This window comes from Alligator sinensis, unplaced genomic scaffold, assembly GCF_000455745.1.
Source record: "Alligator sinensis unplaced genomic scaffold, ASM45574v1 scaffold147_1, whole genome shotgun sequence".
Classification (NCBI taxonomy): Eukaryota; Metazoa; Chordata; order Crocodylia; family Alligatoridae; genus Alligator; species Alligator sinensis.
In genome coordinates, this window is record NW_005841847.1 from 3,517,826 (window position 1) to 3,542,084 (window position 24,259).

General features: G+C 46.2%; 1 protein-coding gene across 3 annotated transcripts in view; it reads left to right on the forward strand.

Annotated features, from left to right (window-relative positions):
• Window positions 1–24,259, forward strand: part of TMEM117 (transmembrane protein 117) — a 432,755-nt gene that overhangs the window by 214,920 nt on the left and 193,576 nt on the right. For all 3 annotated transcript variants that reach the window (XM_025208464.1, XM_006015946.3, XM_025208458.1), the window contains exon 4: window positions 7,956–8,055. In XM_025208464.1, coding sequence (XP_025064249.1) covers window positions 7,956–8,055 — 100 coding nt within the window. The remainder of the gene's footprint in view (window positions 1–7,955; window positions 8,056–24,259) is intronic.

A 24,259-nucleotide genomic window follows, 5' to 3' on the forward strand; every position in this document is an offset into this window, starting at 1 on the left:
AGGATGGCACACTGTGGCCAGGCAGGCAGTCACTGCATGGTGGGGGAGCCAGGCGGGCCCAGACAACTGTGGGCCTGGTGGTGGTCAGTATAGTGGGCCAGCAGGGCCAGCATGATGGCCTGCAGGAGTCCAGGGCACTGGTCATCACTGCCAGGGATGGGGGCTGGAGCAGCCATAATGTGGGGAGACAGAGTGGGCAAGGAGAGAGCTGATGCATGCTTCTGCTGTGCTGAGCACGTTGCTCACAAGCAGGAAAGTGGCTGGTCAGAGTGCAGTGAGCAGGGCTGGCTTTTGAAGAAGGCTGTCAGCTGCTGGCAGCTGGAGCCTGGAGCTCCCCCTGGTGATGGCCGGGGCCCATTGCAGGGCTGCAGGAAGTTCGATGCTAAGAGCAGCAAATCTACGCCATAATGCCTGCATGTGTAGATACTTCCTGGGAGCACTTAAACCACAGAAGTTTACACTTGAGTAAACTGAGCCTGGATGAAATGCATGCGTAGACACGCCCAAAGAGAGAGAAAAACTCTTAGTCCAGTGGTCTCACCCAATCCCAGATATTACTCCACTTCACAGAAAAGTTGGCCAATCAGTTCCTGAAAGTAGAGGGTGGTCATATGTGGGTAGCTTTTTGGCTGCTGTTCAGTGCAGGTGTTGGGTGATGACACACACCCAACTTCCTTCTTACCCCCCTTTTATGATTTTTCTTTAACTTTATTTCTCTGATGTCTCTTCATTTCTGGGTACCATTGACTGGTTTGCTTGGATCATCGTACTGTTCATGTTTTTATCCTGTCAGCACATTCTTTTGTTTCAGCAAGTCCATCACATGCGTGCATCATAATTTGGTCTTTTACTGATGTCTTAATTTGGGCATGCCCTGGACTCCTAATTTGGTGTGTTCATCAACTCCGGAAATTCCAAGGGCTCTGCCATTGGGCACTGTCCATTTGGACCCCTCATCACTTTTCATTAACATATCCAGTTATTTCATCCCTATGATTCAGTCTGTTAGTGCCAAGTTCAGTTAATTTGAGCTAGTAACAAGGCTTGCACTATACATCCCTATGTTGACAATGCTGGGACATAAGTTTCCTATGAAAGTGAGCTCAAGGCTATAGCTGATAGTGCAGATACAAAATGCAAAAGAAAAGTTCAAATAATAATGAGGCTATACAAAAACTTAAGCAATGGTTAAATAAGGCTGAATATAAAATAAAAAAATGCTAGAATTCATCGCTCAAGCAGGTGCAACTAAAGCTAAATGTGACAAGGTATGCTAACAGGGCAGCAAGCTCTATGTTGCAGAGGAGACTTTGTGCAAAGAGATGACTGCAAATTTCATTTGTCCCCTTTTCAAAACAGTAAAAGTTATTCATAGATACTAGCCTCAAAATTGTTACAAAGCCAAACAGGTTGTAACAAAAGAAAAGACAAAGCAAGTAGGTTCATTTGACTTCAGTAGCCACCAGACTCCTTCAGGATCTTTGTTCAGATTTTAGCTTTGTTGCACACCCTTATAATTTTACCTCAAAATAAATTTGGGGATTTTTTTATGCCTGTGTTCATGAAGTCAGGTAGTTACTAAAACAAGTTTTAACTCTCAGGTTGTGCAGCAAAGATAAATAGGTGAACTTTAAATTATTAAAAAAATAGAATACAAGTAAGAATTTGGTTTACTTTAATTTCCAACCATTGGATTTTTTATGCCTTTGTCATTAAGGTTGAAAATTCATCCTATACCAAATATTTTCTCCATGCATAAGTGCCTATACACAACGATCAAGTCACTTCTCATTCTTTGATAATCTGTCTTATATGCAGCAGTGTTGCCTGGCAGCTGTTGGCTGGTGTCTTTGACCCACTACATATCCCACACTGCACAGTGGGCTGGATAGGGCCACATAACACCCTAGAAAGCCATTTCTGACTCTTATGCCACAGAAACAAAATAAACAGGTTGGGTTGGGGGGGGCATGGCAAACAGATTCCAGGGTGGATTGGGGGCAGGCAGGGACCATGGGGGGAATTGCAGGGGCAGAAGGGGTTTGTGGGGGGATTCACCAGGAGCAAGCAGGGTCTGTGGGGAGATTGGGAGGGCAGGTGGGGTCCACAGGGGGGATCTGGGGGCAGACAAGTCCATCAAGGTGGTTAGTGGGCAAGTGGAGTCCATGGGGTGGGGGTCAAGAGATTGGTGGGGCAAGATAGAGTCCACAAGAGGGATTGGTGGGATCAGCGTGCAGGGGAGTCAGTGGGGGTGTTGTTGTGGTCCAGGAGGGTTTGGCAGGCTCAGAGGGGCTGGCAGGGTCTGTGGGAAGATTTAGAGAATGGGGGCTCTCTCTCCCACCCCCCAGGACCAGGGGCTATTTTTAGTCCCCTGACCTCCCCCAAATGAAAAACATCATCCCCAGTAAACCATCCCCCCAACCCTGGCTGCCCCTCCCCCACTCCACCTTACTTGCTCAGCACCTGTCACTGGGAGTGACTTGCAGGATGGGGGAGATATGGGTTTGAGTGTTGGGGGCAGGGGGAACTGGCTGGTCTGCAGGAGAAGCAGTGTGAGCCAGGGGGCTCCCCAGTGCTAGGGAAGGGGTAGGAAGAGCTCAGCCCTGGGGCTGGAGCCAGTGGCTGGGCTAGCCCTGTGGCTGTGCTAGGAACTGTACAGAAGTTCAGGACAATTCAATTGGTCTAAAAATGGCTGACCTGATTTAAGTTAGGTGTACCTCAGGTGTGAGGTTAACTTAGATCAGGTCAGCCATTTTTAGACCAATCTCACTGTCCTGAACTTCTGTATAGTTCACACATAGATCCACCTAACTAATGCAAGGTGAGCTAAGTTAGATGAGGTGTGGGGGAATTTTTAATGCAATCTAACCTCCTTCTAACCTCCACAAATGTTTGTATCTAGCCCAAGTGTTTAGGGCACTGACCCAGGAAGAAAAGACCCCTGTTCTAGACCCCACTCAATGAACCTGTATCTCCAGCTTCCCAGGACAGAATGATAACCATCATACCACAGGTCAGACATTATCGAAATCATTCTCCAGCATGCCTTTTGAAGCTGGTCCCCTAGGTAGCCAAGATGGGAAGATATTAGGGGTGTGCGAAGCAGGCCCTATTAGATTCGGCTTTGGCCCTGTTCAGGGACAGTGATTCGATTAATTGATTTAGATCACTGTCCCTGACTTGATTTGGCCGAATCCACATCTGAAGATTTGATGCTGATGCAGAGAATCAGTGATTTGGACATAGACACAACTTTAAATGTTTTTTCTGCATACCTCAAGGTATCAGGCAGCTCGTGAATGCTGCAATGTTGGGGCTGATGGAGTGTCCCACAGAAGCACAGGGGGGTCCCCGCGTGCTGGGTGGTAAACCCAGAAGTGGACCGGAAGTACTTTTGGTCCACTTCCAGGTCCACTGGGGAGTGCACAGGGGGGCCCCCCTGCACCTCCCTGGCTTGGCGACCATCTGCGGGGGTACCCCCTCGGACCCAGGAAGCACCAGTCACTGAGCCGGGGGGGGGCCCGCACACTCTCTAGCAGACCCAGAAGTGGACTGGAAGTGCTTCTGGTCTACTTCTGGATCTGCTGCCAAGTGTGCTGGGGAGCCCCCCACACTTCTGTGGGACACTCCATGTGCCCCAGCATCACAGCATTCATGAGCCGCCTACTACCTACAGGTATGTAGAAAAAACTCTGTGTCTATGTCCAAATTGCTGAATCTTTCCAAATCTCTCTGAGTTGATTTGGAGGGTTCCAATTCAATTCAGAGAAATTAAAGGTTCAGAGAGATTAAAGATTAAAGAGATTCAGAGATTAAAGATTAAAGAGATTCAATTCAGAGAGATTAAAGGTTCAGAGAGATTAAAGATTAAAGATTTGATTCAGAGATTTGGCCACCGAATCAGGCCGAATCTCTGCCGAATTGAACCAGGGACCAAAGATTCCCTAGAAGATCTGTGGAGCCAGGAAGAAATATGTAAGCAAGCTAGAGTATGTGTGGTTTGGTGACATAGCTGCTGTTACCCTAGAAGAGAATGAGACCTGTATTGTAGCTTGGGGCCTTGCTATCAATGGTTGCATCTACATGTGCAGTTAGTAGTGTCTAAATTTACTGTGCATTAAGCTAATGCACTCCCTGCTCCAGCCTGCTTGCCCTACCACCACACATCTCTTACCCTCTCCTCACCCCTAGCGCCACTCTGAGGCCAGGAACATGGTTAAAAGAAAAAACTTTATTCCCCTCACAACACCCACCCTTATAACTCCCCCCTCTCCCCTCTCTCTCCGAAACACTGAGCACCTTCTTTTCCCCCTCACAACAGAGCCCCTCACACCTCCCTCCCCAACACAGAGCCCCTCTACCACCCGCCCCACCCACCAATAATAAAAAACCCTCTTCCCAAAGTGAAAACTATTTACAACAGTCTCAGACTCTGAGTCCTGGACTGAGGGGCTATGGGAAGGGGCACCTAGGAGGCAGAGCCCAGGGACAAGCTTCCAGCACCCTGGCCTTGGCCAGTCCCCCTGTGGGTCTGGGGGGCTGCAGTGAACATGGCAGGCAGCAGGCTCATCCATGGGTGATTTCCAAACAGCACCCTTAAATGGCCATGAGGCTCCCCCCTCTGCCGGCCTGAGTCCAGGGCCAGCGTCCCCTTGTGGTGCCATGCCTGACTGGGGATGCAGGGCAGGCTTGGGGCTCCAGTGGGCAGGAGACGCCTGAGGACCTCTTCCCAGGGCCAGGTGGATGGGCAGAACTCAGGGGCCTTGCTGGGTGATGGACAGGGGTCAGGCAGTGGGGGCCATGGACACAACTGCCAGGCCCAGGAGAGTGTCCAGGGTCCAGCGGTCGGCATCTGCAGCCTCTACTGCCTGGATCTGGAGAGCCACATGCTGCCAGAGCAGCTCAATGTGCTTTCAGTCTAGGGCCTTCATCCGTGCCCACTGCCCCAGCTGCACCTGGTCCTGCACCTCCTCCTGGGTGATCTCCCGAGCAACATCCTCCGCCCACCTGCAAAGACAGGAGACACTGCTGGGGGTGAACAGCAGCAGGAAGCAGGTGTTGGCCCTGCTGCCAGATACAACCAGGCAGCAGCCCTGGGGAGATCTGCGCTGGGCAGGAGGTGCAGCAGGCTGTAGCCCTTTACAGTACTCACCTGTGGCCAAGCAGCAGCTCTGGCTAGGGGACAGGACTGGCAGAAGCAGCCTGGGTCCTGTCCAGGGCGGCACACAGGGCCTGCAGCCCCTTTTATAGCCTGCAACTAGGGGCTGCCAGAGAGCCCTGGGGCTGGGCTCAGGGTAGCCCCGTAGTATCATCATAGTATCATAGTAGCTAGGGTCAGGAGGGACCTGAACAGATCATCCAGCCTGACCCCCTGCCACAGGCAGAAATGAATGCTGGGTTCACAAGACCCCAGACAGGTGATCATCCAACCTTCTCTTGAATTTGCCCAAGGTAGGGGCAAGGACCACTTCCCTGGGAAGTTGGTTCTAGATTTTGGCCACCCTAACTGTAAAATATTGCCATTTGATCTCTAACCTAAACGTATTCTCCATCAGCTTATTACCATTGTTCCTTGTCACCTCAGGTGGTGCTGGGGAGAAAAGGGCTGTACCTAGTTGCTGTTGATCTCCCCTGATGAGTTTGTAGGCAGCCACCAGGTCCTCCCTCAACCTCCTCTTGCTGAGGCTGAACAGGTTCAGGTCCCTCAGTCTCTCCTCATAGGGCCTGTCCTGCTACCCTCTCACCAAGCAGGTAGCTCTCCTCTGAACCCTCTTCAGGCTGGCCACATCCCTTTTGAAGTGCGGCACCCAGTACTGGATGCAGTACTCCAACTGCGGCCTGACCAAAGTCGCATAGAGGAGGGGTATCACCTCTCTAGACCAGCTTGAGATGCAACTTTGGATGCATGACAAGGTATGGCTGGCCTTTCTGGCTGCGGTCTGGCATTGGCAGCTCATGTTCATCTTGGAGTCAATAATGACTCCAAGCTCCCTTTTCACTTCTGTGCTTTCAAGAGGGGAACTCCCCAGCCTGTATGTATGCTGTGGATTCCTTCCCCCAAGGTGCAGCACCCTGCATTTGTTTACAGTGAACCCCATCCTATTCTTGTCTGCCCAGTGGCTGAGAAGAGCTGGCACTAGGGTTAGTGCTAGGTCGTATCTACACATGCATTGCTGCCTTTTAACTAATCACATCTAAATTTGATACCTGTACTTGCAGGTATCAAATGTGGTTGCTATTAGCCCCTTTAACTGCACAGTGAGGGTGCACACATGTAGACATGCACCCATACTACAGGGTAAATTAGGCTAAGGCTCAGTAAAGCAACTTGTGTAGACATGCCCAATGAGGACAAAACTTCTCCACTGCACTGCCTTTCATTCATTTTTCAAATGACTATTAAATACAAGGGGAAGCAACTCAATTTCCAAAAACATGCAGAGGGCTCAGATAATGCCTTACTTCTTACATGGTAGTTAAAGCTCCTTACTGGAAAAAATAATACACAAATTCAATCCCCCCTCTAACTGGGGCAGGGGGCCATGGGAAGGAGATGATGCACTAGAACCCAGGTCTTAAACTTCCTGTTTGAGTGTTTAGATCACCTAGCTATTAGGCCTAAAACATGGGCATTGCCTTCCTCCTCCTTTATGGGACTTGCACTCAGATATACGTGTATGTAATTATGTATGTGTGCACTGTGCAGGGTAACAGGCAACAGAATCTCTACCTGTGCATAAGTGCCAAATGCCACTTGCTAGACTCAAGAACTGCCACTTAGATGTGCAAAGATTAATAGAATTCCACCCCTAGATACTACAGGACTTTGTACATAATATGTGTTTAGATCATTAAAATTTGCATAACAGATTATGCAATTTCCCAATAAATTGTTACAGTCAATTTGGTCAGTCATCCACATCTCCGAACATGAATTACATTTGTATAAGCTATGTCTCAAAAAGCCTGTACATATTTACTTGAAAAGATACAGTGTAATAGTCACTGTGATTTACTGTTGGTGTTTATATGAATTAATGAGAATAATGTTTTCTTTAAAAATTAACAAAAAACCTATTAATAATGGGAGTGATCAGACAGCATGGTGTGCTCAAGAAAGCACATTGTAATTTAGCATGGGAAAATGTGCTTCCTGGCTTTTCCCACTGTACAGAGCCTTACATGAATGGCAGACTGTGATATGATGTCAGAAACCCTGTCTTCTCCACTATTTAAGCAAAATGGCCATGGTTATTTTGATCCAATATTTGAGCAGAATGAGTAGGGTTGGGTGGTGGAGTTTTTTTCTTGTTTGCATTTTCACCTCTCAAGTTCTGTCTGAAGATAGTCCAATATGTATGAATATATATTTCCTTTGGCTTTTAGGTAAAGTATGTCCATGAAGATTCTGAAATCTAACAAGAATATGAGGCAGTTCTACAACAGCCTTTGTGCTATTGTATAAAAAGACACGTGATAGCATGATTCATGAAGTCAAAAATCAAGTGGTTCAACTATTTTTATAGTTGGCTAAAGTGGCTAAAGGTCTTATTTTATTTGAGAACTCCAATTATCCAAATAGTTTTTTTTTTAATTTAAGGAGAGATTAAAAGTTTAAAATTTTAGTTATATTATCCAGAAGTTTGTGTCACTCTTTTAGTTACAAAGCAAGGAAGAGAGAAAGCAAGAAAGAGAGAAAGAGAGAGAAAGAACGGAAGGAAAAAAGAACGAAAGGAAAAAAGGAGAAATAGTTATAGAGTTAGATTCACTTTTCCATTTCTAATTGGAATTGACCACGTAGGTTTAGTGCTCCATCAAGACTTTAAATCTGACAGAACATGTGATTGTACAAAAGCTTGACACTTTCACAGTTAATCCTATTTCTCTCACTAAAGCAAATTGTAACTCCATTAAATGAATGTATGTAACCTTCAACCTATGTTTTGTTTTCACAGAACATATATTATAACAGACTTCATGGGCATCAGGAATGAAAGTTTTATGAAGGTAGCAGCAGTGGGAACTTGGATGGGAGATTTTGTCACAGCATGGATGGTAAGAATTGTAATACTATATTTTAAAAGTAAACCAATAGGGTGTGCTTGTTGTTTTCAAAGGAAAAATTAAGCTTGAATGCCTTTAGGTAAAATCAGTGTTTCCACTTGAGCAAGTGGAGAGGCAGCAGATGCAAGATTGAAAAATGGCAGAATATGGTAACAAGTTAGGAATCCAGACGAATTGCTCTTGTGATGTCAGTGGGAGTTTTTCCATTGGCTTTTGTGGAAGCAGAAATGGCCCCTTTCTTTGCTATGAAACAGCAACATGGCAACATATTTTTATGGAATGAAAAAGAGGATAATGAGACAATCTCCGTATCTAGTGAAAAGGAATAAAAAGAAAAAGAATACATTGAGTGAGCTGATTCTGGAGAAGAAAAAGAAAGAGAGCCAGTCAAACTAGTCAGAACCAGTCAAAAATGTAAGTCATAGTCCCAAGTTGCTTTGAGAGAAGCCCTTTCAAAGTGGGACCATCAGTTAAAATGGCCTCAAATGTAGGTTTAAAAAAATTAACTGCTAAACCTTAAATCCAAAAGCAAAGCATCTCACTCCAGAAGAACAATTCTATTCAATCCATGGAAGCAGATAGTTCTGTCATGCTCTGAAAGTACATTGTATTGCCAGAACACGCAAGTACTGATTAGAGAGTTGCTGACAGGCAATACTTTTCACAAAAGTGTCTGAACTCCTGTATCTCAATCAGAAATATGACAGTGTTTCTACCATGGGGAAGGGGAACCAGGAGGACCCAGTAAGCTACTGGTTACTTTTTCTTAACTCAGTATCTTTTGCCCAGTAAGCTCTACTCAGTTTAAGGGGGTTGAAACCACATTTACTTCCCAGCAGAGTACCTTCAATTTCATTGAATAAGTGTAGGCCATAAGACAGGCCAAGAGCAGTGAGAGTTAAATTCTGTAAGTCTAAAGTTCTTTGGAAAGCATTAGAGCCGGGGTTTTCAACCTTTAAAGAGTATACCCCTTCTGATGGTGGTGGCTGGACACAGAGCAGGGAGGAGGGGTGGTGGCCGGACGTGAAGTGGGAGGCTTGCATGCAGTGACACGGGGTGGTGGATGGCGGTGGCAGCTGCTGCATGCAAGCTCCCCCTGCTGCGCATCTGGCTGGCGGCTGTGCAGAGGGGAGCTGCTGCCCCTCTTCCCGCCTCCCTCCCTGGCCCCTAGCACCTTTCCAAGTATCCCCAGGTGTACGCGTACCCCCGGTTGACAACCCTTGCACTAGAGTGCATTGGAACATTTGGAATCTCATCAAGACCCTTGGGATGTAAGGATCAGTACAACCTCCCATAATAGATAAGAAAAGCATGTAGGACAGTACAATCAAAACCTGGTACATATCTGGGAAGATATGTAACTGTTATTAAAAAAATTCATTTATCAGCAAATTGTAAGGTCAATTGAACCAAGTGTGATTGATCATGTGTGAACAATGATACAGGCTTTATGTGTACTTTTAAAGTATAAAAAGAGTAAAATAGCAATCCACTTTGGATTTAGATTTAACCCTGAACTATCCCTGCTGTCAGCCAGTCTGATCACCTGTCTGATAGTGTGAATAACAGGTACCCTGAATAGACGTGCTGCATGCTTAGCTGAATCATCTTGCTGTAGAACCTTGGGGACAATAATAGTAAGTTACCTTGCATTTACCCTAAGTAAAAGAAAGCACATGAACAGTTATCATGGAGTAGTTGATAAAACTCACACCCTTTCATGCCTTGAGGTAACTTGTTTACGTGCCCATACCTTGACTTTCTCCCTATTCATCTTCCACCATGCATGTATTTGAAGCATATTCCATAACAGCTGTGAAAAGAAAAACAGCATCAAGGTTCTTCAGCATATTGTTCAGTGTCAGTGGTTTGTCCAAGACAAATTGCACTATGAAATGGTGGCCATGAAAACCAAGCACACAACAAATCATTCATCTGAACAGACTTAGAATAAGAGCATTGCAGAGCTGATCTGGGGCTGACGTTGACATTTAATGTAACTTTCTAAGAAGCAAGTAATAAAAATCATAGCTGCATCTAGATCTCATTAGCATGGGCCTTCTTTTGAGTGCTTCTGTAGCTTTATGTAGCTATACAAAGAAAGATGATGCATGTTCAAAACTGAACTGAGAACAGTTGTGGCTCAGGATTCAAATGACAGATTAGATATTGGTCACAGTACATTAGGCAATGTTCCAATTTTTGAGATCTTTTTGTCCATTGCCTCCCCAGCAAGTGTCACCAAGAACCATGTAACTGTATGTACTGTCACATAAGTCATCTGGACTGTTACACAAATGCCAGGGTTCAGAGAGCATTTGAGTTATAGGTCCCGTTTCTATATACACCTCTCTTTCTCTCTTCCCACCCACACCCCTCATTACCAGCCAAATAAAAGCGAGTTATGCATTTTAAATTGTTCTAATCTTCTTTACCTTCTAAAACAGTGAATTTGAAGCAAGATCAAGGTGGGGGAAATGTAACATGAAAAGGAAAACATTTTGCAGCTTCACTTCAGGTTTCTACTGATTTCTGTTAAAAAGGCCATTTGATTTTAGAGGCAGCAAAATATTTGTTTTGCAAAAGAGATACATTATTGCATGGAGCTAATATCTAAACCCTTACAGATTGTTCTCTCTGGTATTTTAACTGTTTAACCATGAACAACAATTGTCAGTGTAGAAATTATGAAGTGTCCAATTTTATGAAATGAGCAAATTCTTATGAACCTTTTCAGATATCTGAATTCACATGTGCAAAGCCTCATATCAAAAGATGTCTGTGAGCTTGCTGCTGCTAGGTCTCATCTCCTGTGAAGCTGCTATTGCAAAGTAGAAGGAACAGTTTACAGTCATGATAGTGCTTTAGGAACAGTGGAATCAAAGAAACATCAGCAGCTGTGTCATCAAGTGGTAAACTGAGGCATGGAGTCAGGAGAGAGCAGCAAACTTACTTAGTTCAAAGCTTTCCTTATGTTGTAGTGTTTGTGGGGACAAAAAAGATCCCAGAATTTTAAAAAATTATGCCGTTGTATTATCTTAGTGACCATCCATGTCTGTGTCCATGTTGGCAGCTATAGTAAATCATTTTAGATATGTCCAAATGTTGCATCATGCTGTTCACTCTTTTGGAAGTACTAAATGATGGCACAGTAACAGACCATACTGTGCTGGCAGCACACAGTTATTCTTAGCCGCTATGTCGTTGTAGCAACACACTATACTGAGGGAGCATGTTGCTCTGGCAACATAGCTGCAGCATCACGGTTTGTGCCTGCCGACATTCTGTTGCCGTAGCATGTTGCTATGGTGATGTAGCATCACATGTAGATGCACCCAGTGTTGAACATATATTGGAATGACAAAAGTGATTTTTGGGCATGTTTTGATCTGTGAAATATTCCAATCTTGGCAGAACTATGTAAAGAAAAAAAAATAAGAAAACTTCCAGTTTTGTTGGTGATTCAAATTTACTGCAACCATTACATTTTACAATGTAATAGACATTTACAATAACTAACAATGGGTGCGTCTACCCATGCATTTACACCGCCCCAAATTTACTGTGGTGTAAGCTAAGCCAGAGTAAGTGTTTTTGGGTAGGTGTCTACACATGAGGAGATTGGGGAACAAATTTGCTCCTGGTTCCCTGGAGCCTGGCAATAGGTCCCTGCAGCCACTGAGGTGAGCACTAGGCTCCGGCTGCAGCTGCCAACATCTGGCATCCCTCTTTAAAAGCCAGCTCCACTCTCTGCTGTCTGACCAGCCTCTTCCTTGCCCAGGAGCAACATGCCAAGTGCAGGGGCAGCATGCAGCAGCTTTCTCCTCAGCCTCCCTGTGCTATGGCTGCTCCAGCCCCTTCCCCTGGCAGCGATGACCAGTGCCCCATACTTGTGCTGGCCACCATGACTGCCCTGCTGGCTCACCGTGCCAACTGCCACTTGGCCTACCACTGTCTCGCCACACCCAGCTCCCTCACACCTAGCAACCATCTGCCTGGCTGCAGCATGCTGTCCCAGGGCCATCACTTCCACTGCACAGCTGCTGCCTCCAGAGACACCGATGAGGGACTTCAGGATGCCACCAGTGGGGCTGCTGTCACCCTCCTGAGCCCCCCCACCTCTGGGCCTGCCACGCCAGCCAGCACTGGTGGCTGCACCAAGTCCAGCACACCTGGGGCGATGAGCAGAGGCTGGATGGTTTCCACATGACCTGGGCTGTCTTCTGGGACCTGCTCCAGAAGTTTCAGCCCCACCTGGAGTGGCAGGACACCGGCATGGACCTGGCCATCCCCACTGACACCCAGCTGGCCTTTGCATTGCTGGAGTTGGCCATGCTCACTAGCCTCCGGTAAGTCAGACACCTGTTCGGTATGGGAAAGGTCACCACCGGGGAAGCCATCCTGGAGGTGTGCAGGGCTCTCCAGACATGCTGGGGCACACTGTGCTCTGTGTCCACAACCCCCTGGTGGTGGTGGCAGGGGTCTGTGCACTGGGATTCCCCCAGTGTATCGGGGCCCTGGATGGGACCCACATCTCAGTCACCTGTCCATCCCATGGAGAACACCCGTATTACAGCCACAGGGGATTTCACTCTGTGGTCCTGCAGGCCACTGTAACCCATTCATCCATGTGAACATCAGCTGGGCAGGCAGTTCGCATGACACCTGCATATTTCAGAAGTCTGGCCTGGAAGCAGTGGTGGAGAGTGGGCACTTCATGCCAGGGGTGCTGGACCTGCAGCTGGGCATCGTCCTGGTCCCATCCCTCTTCACGGAGGTCCCTGTTTACCTGCTCCTGCCCTGGCTGATACGACCCTACACTAGCCACCTGATCCCCTGCCGGGCCCACTTTAATTGCTGCCTGGGCCAGACCCACACCCTCATCAGGTACACCTTTGACTGCCTGAAGGGCCACTGGTGCTGCCTCACCACCCACCTGGATGTTGTCAAGAACAACCTCCCCTTGGTCATTGTCACAGCCTGTGTGCTGTATAACATCTGCAAGGCCTAGTGGGGAGCTGTTCTGTGAAGCCTGGGTGGAGGCACAGCAGGCAGAGGATGCCTGGCAATGGAAAACCACCAGCAGGGGCCAGGGTACTGGGTGTAGGAGGCTCTAGCTGACCACCTCCTCCAGCACTCCCTGCTCTAGCCTCCCAGCTCCACTGCCCACAGACCCCCTACCCCCTGCACACCTCGAACACCGCTCTCATTGCAGACACATATCCAAACAAGTCTTTATTCCCCTGTAACAGGTTGCCCTCCCCAGCAGCATTTTTTTTTTGTTTTGCTACCTGTGGCCTATGAGGGGCACCTTTGAAGTCCCTTAATGCTTCTTGTATCCCACTTTACTCGTCTTCCACGTCTTGATGTAAATATTATACAGATGTTCTTACAAGCAGGAGACTGCCTATTGTATTCCTATGTCGGGGTTCTCAGCCATCATGGGTCTTCCCCCCTGTCTTTCTCTCGCTAGGCCTGCCAGTCTAAACCCACCAGATAGGGTTTGACTCCGAGGCTCTAGCTCCTTAACCTTGGGAGCTTGTGGCCCTCTTTTTACTTCCCATACAGAGCCCAGGCTCTCTGGCCTTGTCTACTGGCCCTGCAGCCAGAGGGCCAAAAGTTCAAGGCTGGGCAGCAGCCCTACACCCCCACTGGCCAAGCCCAAAAGCACACACCTGCACCCACTGGTGCACCAGGCCCCCTTTGCCTTTTATGACTGCGCCCAAGGCACTAATAAGGCCTCCTCCTCCCCTACAGCCTCGACCACAAACCGCCGGTCTCAATCAACAAATATATATAAACAGTAAGTCCATGGGTTATAACCACAAAAAAATAGAAATGAAAGAAGGCAGCATGCCAGCTTACATTTCTTCGTGGCTTAGTTCTTCTGCTTCCCTACCTTCTGTGATAACCCATTCATCCATGTGAACATCAGCTGGGCAGGCAGTTCGCATGACACCTGCATATTTCAGAAGTCTGGCCTGGAAGCAGTGGTGGAGAGTGGGCACTTCATGCCAGGGGTGCTGGACCTGCAGCTGGGCATCGTCCTGGTCCCATCCCTCTTCACGGAGGTCCCTGTTTACCTGCTCCTGCCCTGGCTGATACGACCCTACACTAGCCACCTGATCCCCTGCCGGGCCCACTTTAATTGCTGCCTGGGCCAGACCCACACCCTCATCAGGTACACCTTTGACTGCCTGAAGGGCCACTGGTGCTGCCTCACCACCCACCTGGATGTTGTCAAGAACAACCTCCCCTTGGTCATTGTCACAGCCTGTGTGCTGTATAACATCTGCAAGGCCTAGTGGGGAGCTGTTCTGTGAAGCCTGGGTGGAGGCACAGCAGGCAGAGGATGCCTGGCAATGGAAAACCACCAGCAGGGGCCAGGGTACTGGGTGTAGGAGGCTCTAGCTGACCACCTCCTCCAGCACTCCCTGCTCTAGCCTCCCAGCTCCACTGCCCACAGACCCCCTACCCCCTGCACACCTCGAACACCGCTCTCATTGCAGACACATATCCAAACAAGTCTTTATTCCCCTGTAACAGGTTGCCCTCCCCAGCAGCATTTTTTTTTTGTTTTGCTACCTGTGGCCTATGAGGGGCACCTTTGAAGTCCCTTAATGCTTCTTGTATCCCACTTTACTCGTCTTCCACGTCTTGATGTAAATATTATACAGATGTTCTTACAAGCAGGAGACTGCCTATTGTATTCCTATGTCGGGGTTCTCAGCCATCATGGGTCTTACCCCCTGTCTTTCTCTCGCTAGGCCTGCCAGTCTAAACCCACCAGATAGGGTTTGACTCCGAGGCTCTAGCTCCTTAACCTTGGGAGCTTGTGGCCCTCTTTTTACTTCCCATACAGAGCCCAGGCTCTCTGGCCTTGTCTACTGGCCCTGCAGCCAGAGGGCCAAAAGTTCAAGGCTGGGCAGCAGCCCTACACCCCCACTGGCCAAGCCCAAAAGCACACACCTGCACCCACTGGTGCACCAGGCCCCCTTTGCCTTTTATGACTGCGCCCAAGGCACTAATAAGGCCTCCTCCTCCCCTACAGCCTCGACCACAAACCGCCGGTCTCAATCAACAAATATATATAAACAGTAAGTCCATGGGTTATAACCACAAAAAAATAGAAATGAAAGAAGGCAGCATGCCAGCTTACATTTCTTCGTGGCTTAGTTCTTCTGCTTCCCTACCTTCTGTGATGCTACTCCCTGTGGCGCTGTTGCCACTTCTCTGACATTCATCAAGAGTTCTCTTCTCACAGCAGCTGGACCGGCAGCTAAGCCTCTCTGTGGAGCTATCATGCACAACCTCCTTCCCTTTCGGCTGCTGCCTCTAACTGCTGCCAAGCCCAGGGTTTTTATAGTTCTGGTCTGCCTCCTTCCGGTCACTTGACTAGCCAGCCAGGTTCAGCTTTTAACACCTACCTTGCCAGTAGGCTGTGCCCAGAAAGTTCTGGTCTTAAAGGGACCGGTCGGCTTTCTGGTAACAGGGCTAGGGTTCCCTGTTACACCCCCCGCTCCCTTCTCTTTTGTCCTGGATCTTTCCTTCCCCTCTGAACCCTTTTCTTCTTCATATTGTCATGAGAAGAAGTCGGCGCTTACATTCTTGGTCCCTGGGCAATGCTCTACCACAAAGAGTATGGTTGAAGACTGAGAGACCATTTAATTAACCTAGCATTATCTGTCTTCATGCTTTGTAGCCATCACAGTGGGACATGGTCCATGATTAGCGTGAACTTCCATCCTAACAAATAATACTGGAGTGTTTCTATGGCCCATTTGATCGCCAAACATTCTTTCTCTATTGTAGCATAATTCCTTTCAGGTGGGTGCAACTTTCTACTTATATAGCTATTGGACGTTCTTCCCCTCCATTTGGACCATCACCAAACCAATAGCAAGTCTGATGCTTCTGTCTGTACCAAAAATGGTTTATTGAAATCTCGTGTATATAGCAGTGGCAACATACAAAGTGCATCCTTCACCTCTTGGAATACTCTTTCTGCCTCTGGTGTCCATCTCACTTTGGTTGGGGCTCCAGCCCTTACCATCTTGGTCAAAGGCACCACCAAGTCTGCAAAGTGAGGTACAAATTTTCTATCATAATTTGCCAGTCCCAAGAAAGCCCTCACTTGTTTCTTTGCTTGGAGAGCTTCATACTTCCTTAATGCCTCCACTTTATCCAGCAGCGGTCGCACCTTACTACTTCCTACCTGAAACCCGAGGTACCCTGTTTCCTCCTTCCCAACTGTGCACTTCTTCAGGTTGGTGGTTAACCATTCCTTCCTTAGGTCCTGCAATACTGCTTGCAGCACTGCTAAATGTCCAGACCAATCTGTGGTATACACGACAATATCTTCTATATAAGCTGCAGCGTAACCCCCATGAAGGGCTAAAACTCTGTCCATCAGCCGCTGAAACTTCACGGCGGCTCCATGTAATCTGAATGGCATGCATTGGAAATGGAATAGGCCCCACGGGGTGGCAAATACCGTCTTTTCTTGGTCCTTGGGTGCTAAGGGGACCCGCCAATAGCCTTTTGTTAGGTCCAAAGTGGAGATATAGCTGGCTTGCCCAATATTCTCCACCATTTCATCCACTCTCGGCATCGGATAAGCATCAAATTTAGCCACTGCATTTACTTTACAGAAATCTATACGGAGTCTAATCTTCCCATCTGGCTTTGGTACTACCACAATGGGGTGGCTCCAGTCACTTTGGGATTTTTGTATTACGCCTTGCTCTAGCATCATCTTGATCTCATCTCTTATCTGGTCCTGTAGTTGTTGTGGGATCTGCCTCCAGTTTTCGCAGATCACCTGGCCTGGAGGGGTCCTTATTCGATGGATCACCCCTCGAGCTTCTCTGGGGACCTCTTGGAACACATCCCCATACTCTTTCACTAGTTCCATTGCCTGTCACCTCTGTTCTTCAGATAAACACGGAGCCACTTCCACTTCATTTGTCTCATCCCTCTCCCTCAGGGTGGAGGGATGGTGGAGAATAAATGGTGGAAATGGTGGAGAATAAACTTACTCTCCTGGTCCCAATTCTGGTTCATCTGGTTGAGGGGCCAAATATAGGCACTCTCATTCTTGCCATGGCTTCAGCATGTTAACACGGTATACTTGTTTTTTCCTCTGCCTGTCTAGCTGATGTACTTTATAATCTACAGGCCCTACTTGGCATATGATTTCATAAGGTCCCTGCCATCGTGCTAGTAACTTACTCTCCTGGCCAAGTAAGAGAACCAATACGCGGTCTCCCAACTCAAACTTCCTTTCTCAAGCCCCTCTATTGTAATAGGTTGTTTGTCACCCTTGGGCCTCCCTAAGTTTTCCTAAAGCTTCTCTCCATCCCACCTCCAGGCGTTCTCTCAGTCCTGTATTGAACCAGGTTCTGGTCTTTACTTTGTTGTTCTTCCCAACTTTCCGTAATCCAATCAAGAATTCCTCTTGGTTGTTGTCCATAAAATAGTTTGAAAGGGGAAAACCCTGTTGAGGCTTGGGGTGCCTCTGTTACTGCGAATAACAAGGGAGGTAACAGCTGATCCCATTTCTGTGGGCTCTGTACCATGAACTTCTTCAACATCTGTTTCAAAGTCCAGTTAAACCGCTCCACTAGCCTATCAGTTTGGGGATGATATACCGTGGTCTTTAAGTGTTTAATTCCCAGGGTTTTACCCACTCCCTTGAACACACGAGATGTAAAGTTCCTTGACCAGTCAGCAGTTCTTTATTGGAGTCCCACTCGGGAGAATATTTTCAATAACTCCTCTGCCACCTTTGGGGAGGACACCATCTGCATAGGCACAGCCTCCAGATACCTCGTTGTGTAGTTCAGGAGGACCAAAATAAATCGGTGCCCAGCACTGCTTCTTGGCAGTTGCCCCACAATATCCAGTACCACATGCTCAAAGGGAACTTCCACCAAGGGCAGTGGTACTAACGGAGCTCTTGGAGGATGACTAGGGTTTACTTTTTGGCACACAGAACAAGATGCACCGTACTTTGCTACTTTCCATATTAACCCCGGCCAAAAAAACCTTTCCTGAATGTGAGCTTCTGTCTTGTTTTGCCCCAAATTTCCGCTCATATGGAGTTCATGAGCTACTTTCAGTAGAGCCCTTTGGTATTGCCGAGGTACCAGCAATTGTATTACTTCTTCTCTTCCAGGTTTTCCATGCTTGACTCTATATAGGAGATCATTCCTCACCTCGAATCATGGAGTTGGCTTCATCTGCTCTGGTCATAGCATCTCCCCATTTTGCTGAGCTAGATGTTCCTGGAATGCATACCAAAACCCTTCCTCTCGTCTCTGTTCCAATCGGAAATGCTTATCTTCCCACAAGTGCACAACACCTGTTCTACTTCTTCATCTGATGGAGGTCATTCAGCCTCACCGGCAAATACCTCAGGCATAAGATCATCCTCAAGTACCGCCTCAGACCTTACTGTCTTACAACCTCTTTTTCCTACTTCCAGTGGCCTCCAGCTGGGGCCTTCTCCTTCCTCTGACTCCTCTTCAGAGGCTTTCCCCCTAATCCAAATGGGGTAGTGCTGTGGGGCCCCTCTAGTTTTTCTCACCCATCTCAAACTACGTGTCACAGCTTCCTCTTTCTTTTTCTCCTGGGCTGTTACTGTCAATAGCTCTGGATGGTCACATCCCAGCATCATCGGCTAGGGTAAGGGCTCAGCTACTCTGACTAGCATCCGGCGTGTATTCTCACCCACTTGCAGACTAACCCACACTCTGTCATGTCTTTGGGTCTCCCCGCACCAGCATTGAATAATTATCTGATTTGCAACTTCCTTCTCTCTTCTGGGTAACACATCTCTCTGCACTATTGTGTGTGATGAGCCCGAATCCAACATAGCACATATCTTCTGTCCCTCAAGCCTCACATCCACCACTAATGCAGGCTGTTTCTCTCCTGGCTCAGAATAAACCCTGGCACCATAACCACAAACACCTTCCTGGGGTGCTCATCTTGTTTGTATGCCTCTCATCATCCTTTCTAATAATGCCTATTGTCTTTCTGTTTGTTCCTGCAGACCTTGGACTACTTTACAAAGGAGTCCCAATACCTGTTTTTGTGCCCCTAAATCCAAGACTAGGATCTGCCCCGGCTTTCCTGCCTTCTCTTTGGACCCAAGGGTTCTTTCTTTAATTTGGGCAAACCATTGTCTCAGGGTACACACTACCGTAGGAAACGTCCCAGCCAATGCACCAATGTAACAGGTTGCCCTCCCCAGCGGCATTTTTTTGTTTGGGTTTTTTTTTGTGTTTGCTATCTGTGGCCCATGGGGGGTGCCCTTGAGGTCCCTTAATGCTTCTCATATCCCACTTTTACTCTCCTGCCACGTCTTGATATCCTCTGAAGTTATCCTGTGTGGGGGAAGGCAAGTTTATGCTGCACCTTTTGAAAGATTGGCATAGCTTCTGCTCTGAGTTGCCTGACCCATAGCTTCCTAAAAGCAGTCTCAACAAGTCAGAGCATCCCCTGTTGCTGTGGACCCATTTTGATTTCCTCCCGAACAATAAGTGCTGTGGCCACCTTGCAGGTTCTCACTTTTGTTCCAATGTGACATGGATCCTCATGTATCCCACAAGTGACAATATACTGCCAGAGGTCAGAAGGTGGATGCTTCCACCCAGGGGTGATTGGTGCCTCATGAGTCTGGGAGGGCACAATTTGTGGACAGGCCTGGAGGTGGGCCAAAAGTCCCATATCCACTCCTATACTTCTGTGCCATGGCTTAGTGCACCCCTTCCCACAACATGCCACCGGCCCACACAGCAAAAAAACTGCGGCAAAAAATCTGCCCCACTTTTGGGGGCCAATCTCAGGGGGTGCACATGCCTCCCTCCCCCCGCCCCCATGCTTCCCCTACCAGTCGCCTGTGCTCCCACCCATCTAGTCTATGGCAACTCTCCATAAATTGTCTCTTCAAAAGCTGCAAGCCTTCACTCATTTCCTGGCCCGCTACCACCCTAACAGTTCCTTCGCAGGTCTTTCAGTTTATCTGCTTTGTCTCTTTGGAGTACGAAGTTGCAGCAGTCCTTGTCCCTTGGTTTTGCACCATTCATCATTCATTTCCCCAAAATCTCACCTTGCTTCAAGGCAGTCCTGAAATGTCCCTCATGTTGGGTGTGGTTTGGTACAGGGAACCAGGTATACCTCAATCTCCTGGTTCTTGTCTAGGGCCCTACTTGATTACAAGTTATTGCCTGCTATTCCTCCCTCCTCTCATACAGCACAAGTCAGCCCTAGGATCCTCTTCCTACTGTCCAACATTAGTGATTCCACTCACCAGTCTTACTGTACTTTGTCAATTCAGGCCTTTTTAGCCACTGACCTCCAGATCTGTGGCTTCCATAGTAATATGCCTTCTTTGCCTCCAGTGTTTATCATTACAGAAGGCTCTCCATAGTCTTAGTGCTATACATAGCCTCCCTCAACCAGGCTTTCTGCCCTCTCCTAGGTGTTTCAGGTCTAGTCTTCTGGGCTAGGGACAGAAATTACACATAAACCAGTATAAGTGATTAGAAACTGTTTCAAATCTGTAACACAACAGAAGTTCAGTGCACATAAATCACTTTCAAAACGGCCATAACCAATTTAAGATAAACCTGGATGGATGTATTATCAAACTTAATTGATTTAGGTTAAATCAGTTTATTGTACTTCTGTCCCAGATCCCCTCCAGATTCAAATTAACTCACAATCCCCCAGCATCCCAGGATGTTTTGCACCTTCCCCACAAGCTGCCCCTCACAGGGTGGGCAGGCTAGCCTTGGCCCAAGCTGTCTACTTAAGCCAAGCATGGAGGTGTGCTCTAGCACTGCCCCCCCCCCGCAACTTCTGGTCTGGGCCATTGTAGGCATGTGGCTGTATTCCCAGAATCAAAAGTGAAAGTCTGTTCATTTGCTTATTGGTTCAATCTATGCAGCTTAGACTAACCTGAATTGATTCAGCCTTGAGCTTTTTGACTGCCTGTACTTAGTCCTGCAGCCACAACCAGCAACTCCTGTTTTATGCCCACAGGGAGCTGTCCAGCATCGTCTGCCTAACCAGGGAGCTCTACTCTCTGCACCATGCAGGCTGCAGCTGACTTACTTCTTGTTTTGGGCAGAGCTGAAAGTGCTCTTTCCATTCTTCAAGAATCCTCTGCCATGGCTGCCAAAGGTGTATCATTATATGCCAACATAATGAGGATTAAAGGCCTCACTATTCAATCAAATAACACAATTGTTTGGATGTAGGAATTTGATTAGCAGTAACTGCTGAGTATTATGTACTCTGAAGTAAAGTATGTTTTAATAAACCAGTCCCCTGATTTAGCTTTTTGATCTGTCTCCAGTAATTGTAAGGTCTCTACAGACTCCTTTTCCTCTACTTTATCTGTCACAAGAAGAATGTATTACTTAATTTTACAGTGAATTCATTTTTAAAATAATTGGGCATGTTCTGTTGGTAAGCATTTGTTTTGGGGTTTTTTACATTATTTTAAGGTACTTACTTGTACTTGCTTTGTTTCAATTGTGATTCTGAAATACTGCATTTATTTCCAGAACATAGGAACACAAATTATTAAAATGTTTTTCGCAATACTTCTCTTGGGCTTATTAAAACAAATTTTCATCTTTGTTTGTTCTCAGTCAGGTCTATCTCTCTCAGCCTCCTAGATGAATGATTTTCATAGACAACAGGAAACAATTAGGTTTATTTCTACTCTTTGTTTTTATGTTGTCTCACAGGTTATGTTTTGTTATGATTTATTAAAACAAATTGAGCAAAGAAAGATTTCTACCTGATTCTGGAAAAAACTGTTAGGATCCCGAATATAGCCTGTAGTAAAACCTAATACAGCTCAAACGGACAGAAATCAAAATAGTGGAGTGAATGAAAGTGAAATCTCTTTTACTACAGAGCTGAATGCCAAAAAATGATTTTTAATGCATTGCATTTCAATTGGAATGTAAAATTCCTCACCATGTCTTTGTTACCTAGAAGCAAGATTTGAACAGCTGCAACTGCTCCTTCTAAATTGTGTGTGCGTGTGTGTTAGAGAGAGTAATCTGTGTGTCCACTGTATGGGAAGTAAAGGACAGAAATTTGTTCCGCAAAGTACTATATATTGTTTTATTCACAAACTGTGGAAGAGCCACCATTTTGCTGCACATTCCAAAGCAGTTTGGGGAGACCTGAACCCTGGAGTGACTGACATCATCTCTAACTCATTATTCTGTCAAGAATTGGGCATGACAATTTGGATTATGATCAATGTCAATCTTTTTGATTGTTTCCCTTCCACTGGCATATCAAATGACAGAATAAAACTGTAATTGAATTTGCAGTAGCATCTGAAATACAGTATATCTAACAACTCTGCTGCACTTCAGAGGTGGAAATGAAATTAGACTGTGAAGCATGAAATGGAAAGAATGAAATGGATGAAATATGTTGCTAAACTCACTTAGCAACACTGCTCATGGATGTGACTAATGACCTCACTGGAGGCAACAAAATTTTTCCCATTCATAGAAGCAAGAACGGTGTTGAGCGCCCTTTTTGTCCTGCATATTTTTCTTTTCTTTTCTTTTCTTTTACCTTTTTCAAAGCTAAATCCAGTTTCTGAGGGGTTTCCCAATTACTGTAAGTCCTGGTGTTCTCTAGCTATATGTACCTATTTAGAAGCTGCAGTCAGCTATAAAAGATCAGAAATTTAATACACCAACATTTTATTGGGCTGCAAAAGGACTTAACCTCCTCTTAACTATCCAGTAGTACAAGGCCAGAAAATGCTAAAAATGAAGAGGGGCCATATAGTTATGTAACTTACCTAGGCAAAATGGAAATGAAGTCAGCTTTTCTTGATTGTTGGAGCAAAGCTGGTAAGAGACCTGTTTTTAATGTCTGTTTTCTTATTATCCAGATGATCAAAGAGGACATGTACATATTTCCCTTATAGATGCTGCTTTTTCCTGATTCTAGGATGTAGCTTGTTGCCATGGAATTTGTTCATCATAGTAAGTTTTTATATAAGTATTTTTCACAATAACCCAGGAATCACCTTAGCAGAGCAGACCACTGTTTTCCCTAGTGTTCTGCCTTCTGCAATGGTCAAATAGATGTTCCCATGGAAGTCTAATCTTCTCCACAGTGCATCTCAACAATATTATAAGCTATTTCTGGAGGTTATAGCAATTTCCTTCTGACCACGAAGAACCTGAATCTTAATATTTGATTAGCTTTATCTTAGACCTATCTCTGCACTTTATTGGTGGTGGTCATAAAAGTCTTAGAGTTTCACACCAGTCATGCTGGTATAATATCCTAAAGTCACCCGGTTCTGAGATTTTCTAAATATGGATCAGGGATTATATTAATGAGAAGTGTTGAAGCATTCTGTTTGCCAGATAATGTGGGTGAAAGATATGGCTCTACCTTTCTCAAGCTCTCTCAAAAGACAAGGTGAGCAGGAGGGCTAGTGACCAGAATTCTTTGTATTGGAACAGAAATATGAAAAGGTTAAAGAAAAGAAAAGAAAATATGTGAAATATGAATTTTCATTTCTACCTAAGAGAACTTTTACAATCTCTGCTCTCTCCTATGCCTGATGAATGGTGTGTGCACCGAAAAGCTTGCAAATAAATACAATAATTTGTTTGCAAATATCTAGTTGGTCTAATAAAAAATATCACCTCTTCCATGAGTTTTGATTCCCTTTGTATTGGAACATCCACTTCCCCAGAGTCTCAAATCCAATCTAGAATTTGGATTGGATTTGAAATAATTTTATATACAGTAAGTGTATTAGGGAGGAAACGGATAGCAAAAAATTATGCTTGGATTATGGGGCACCAAAGGAAGTGCGTGTCCTGTAGCAGAGATAGAACATAAAAGTGTATTTGACTGTCACATATTTGTGTATATAGTCATCTTATGCCTGAGCCTGCACCCATTGAAGTCAGTGGCAAAGCTCCTGTTGATGCCAGTCGATGTATGATCAGATCTGTTGTATCTCTATGTTAGTAATGAGGAAGATCTCTTTCCAGGTTTTTCCCTTCTGCACATGTATGTACATGCATATGTGAATAATATCTAGATGGGGTGGGGAAACATAGCAAATAAAGCAACGTGTGCTTTCAGTCCTAGATTTTCTTTTTTTTCAATATTACTTTTCTTT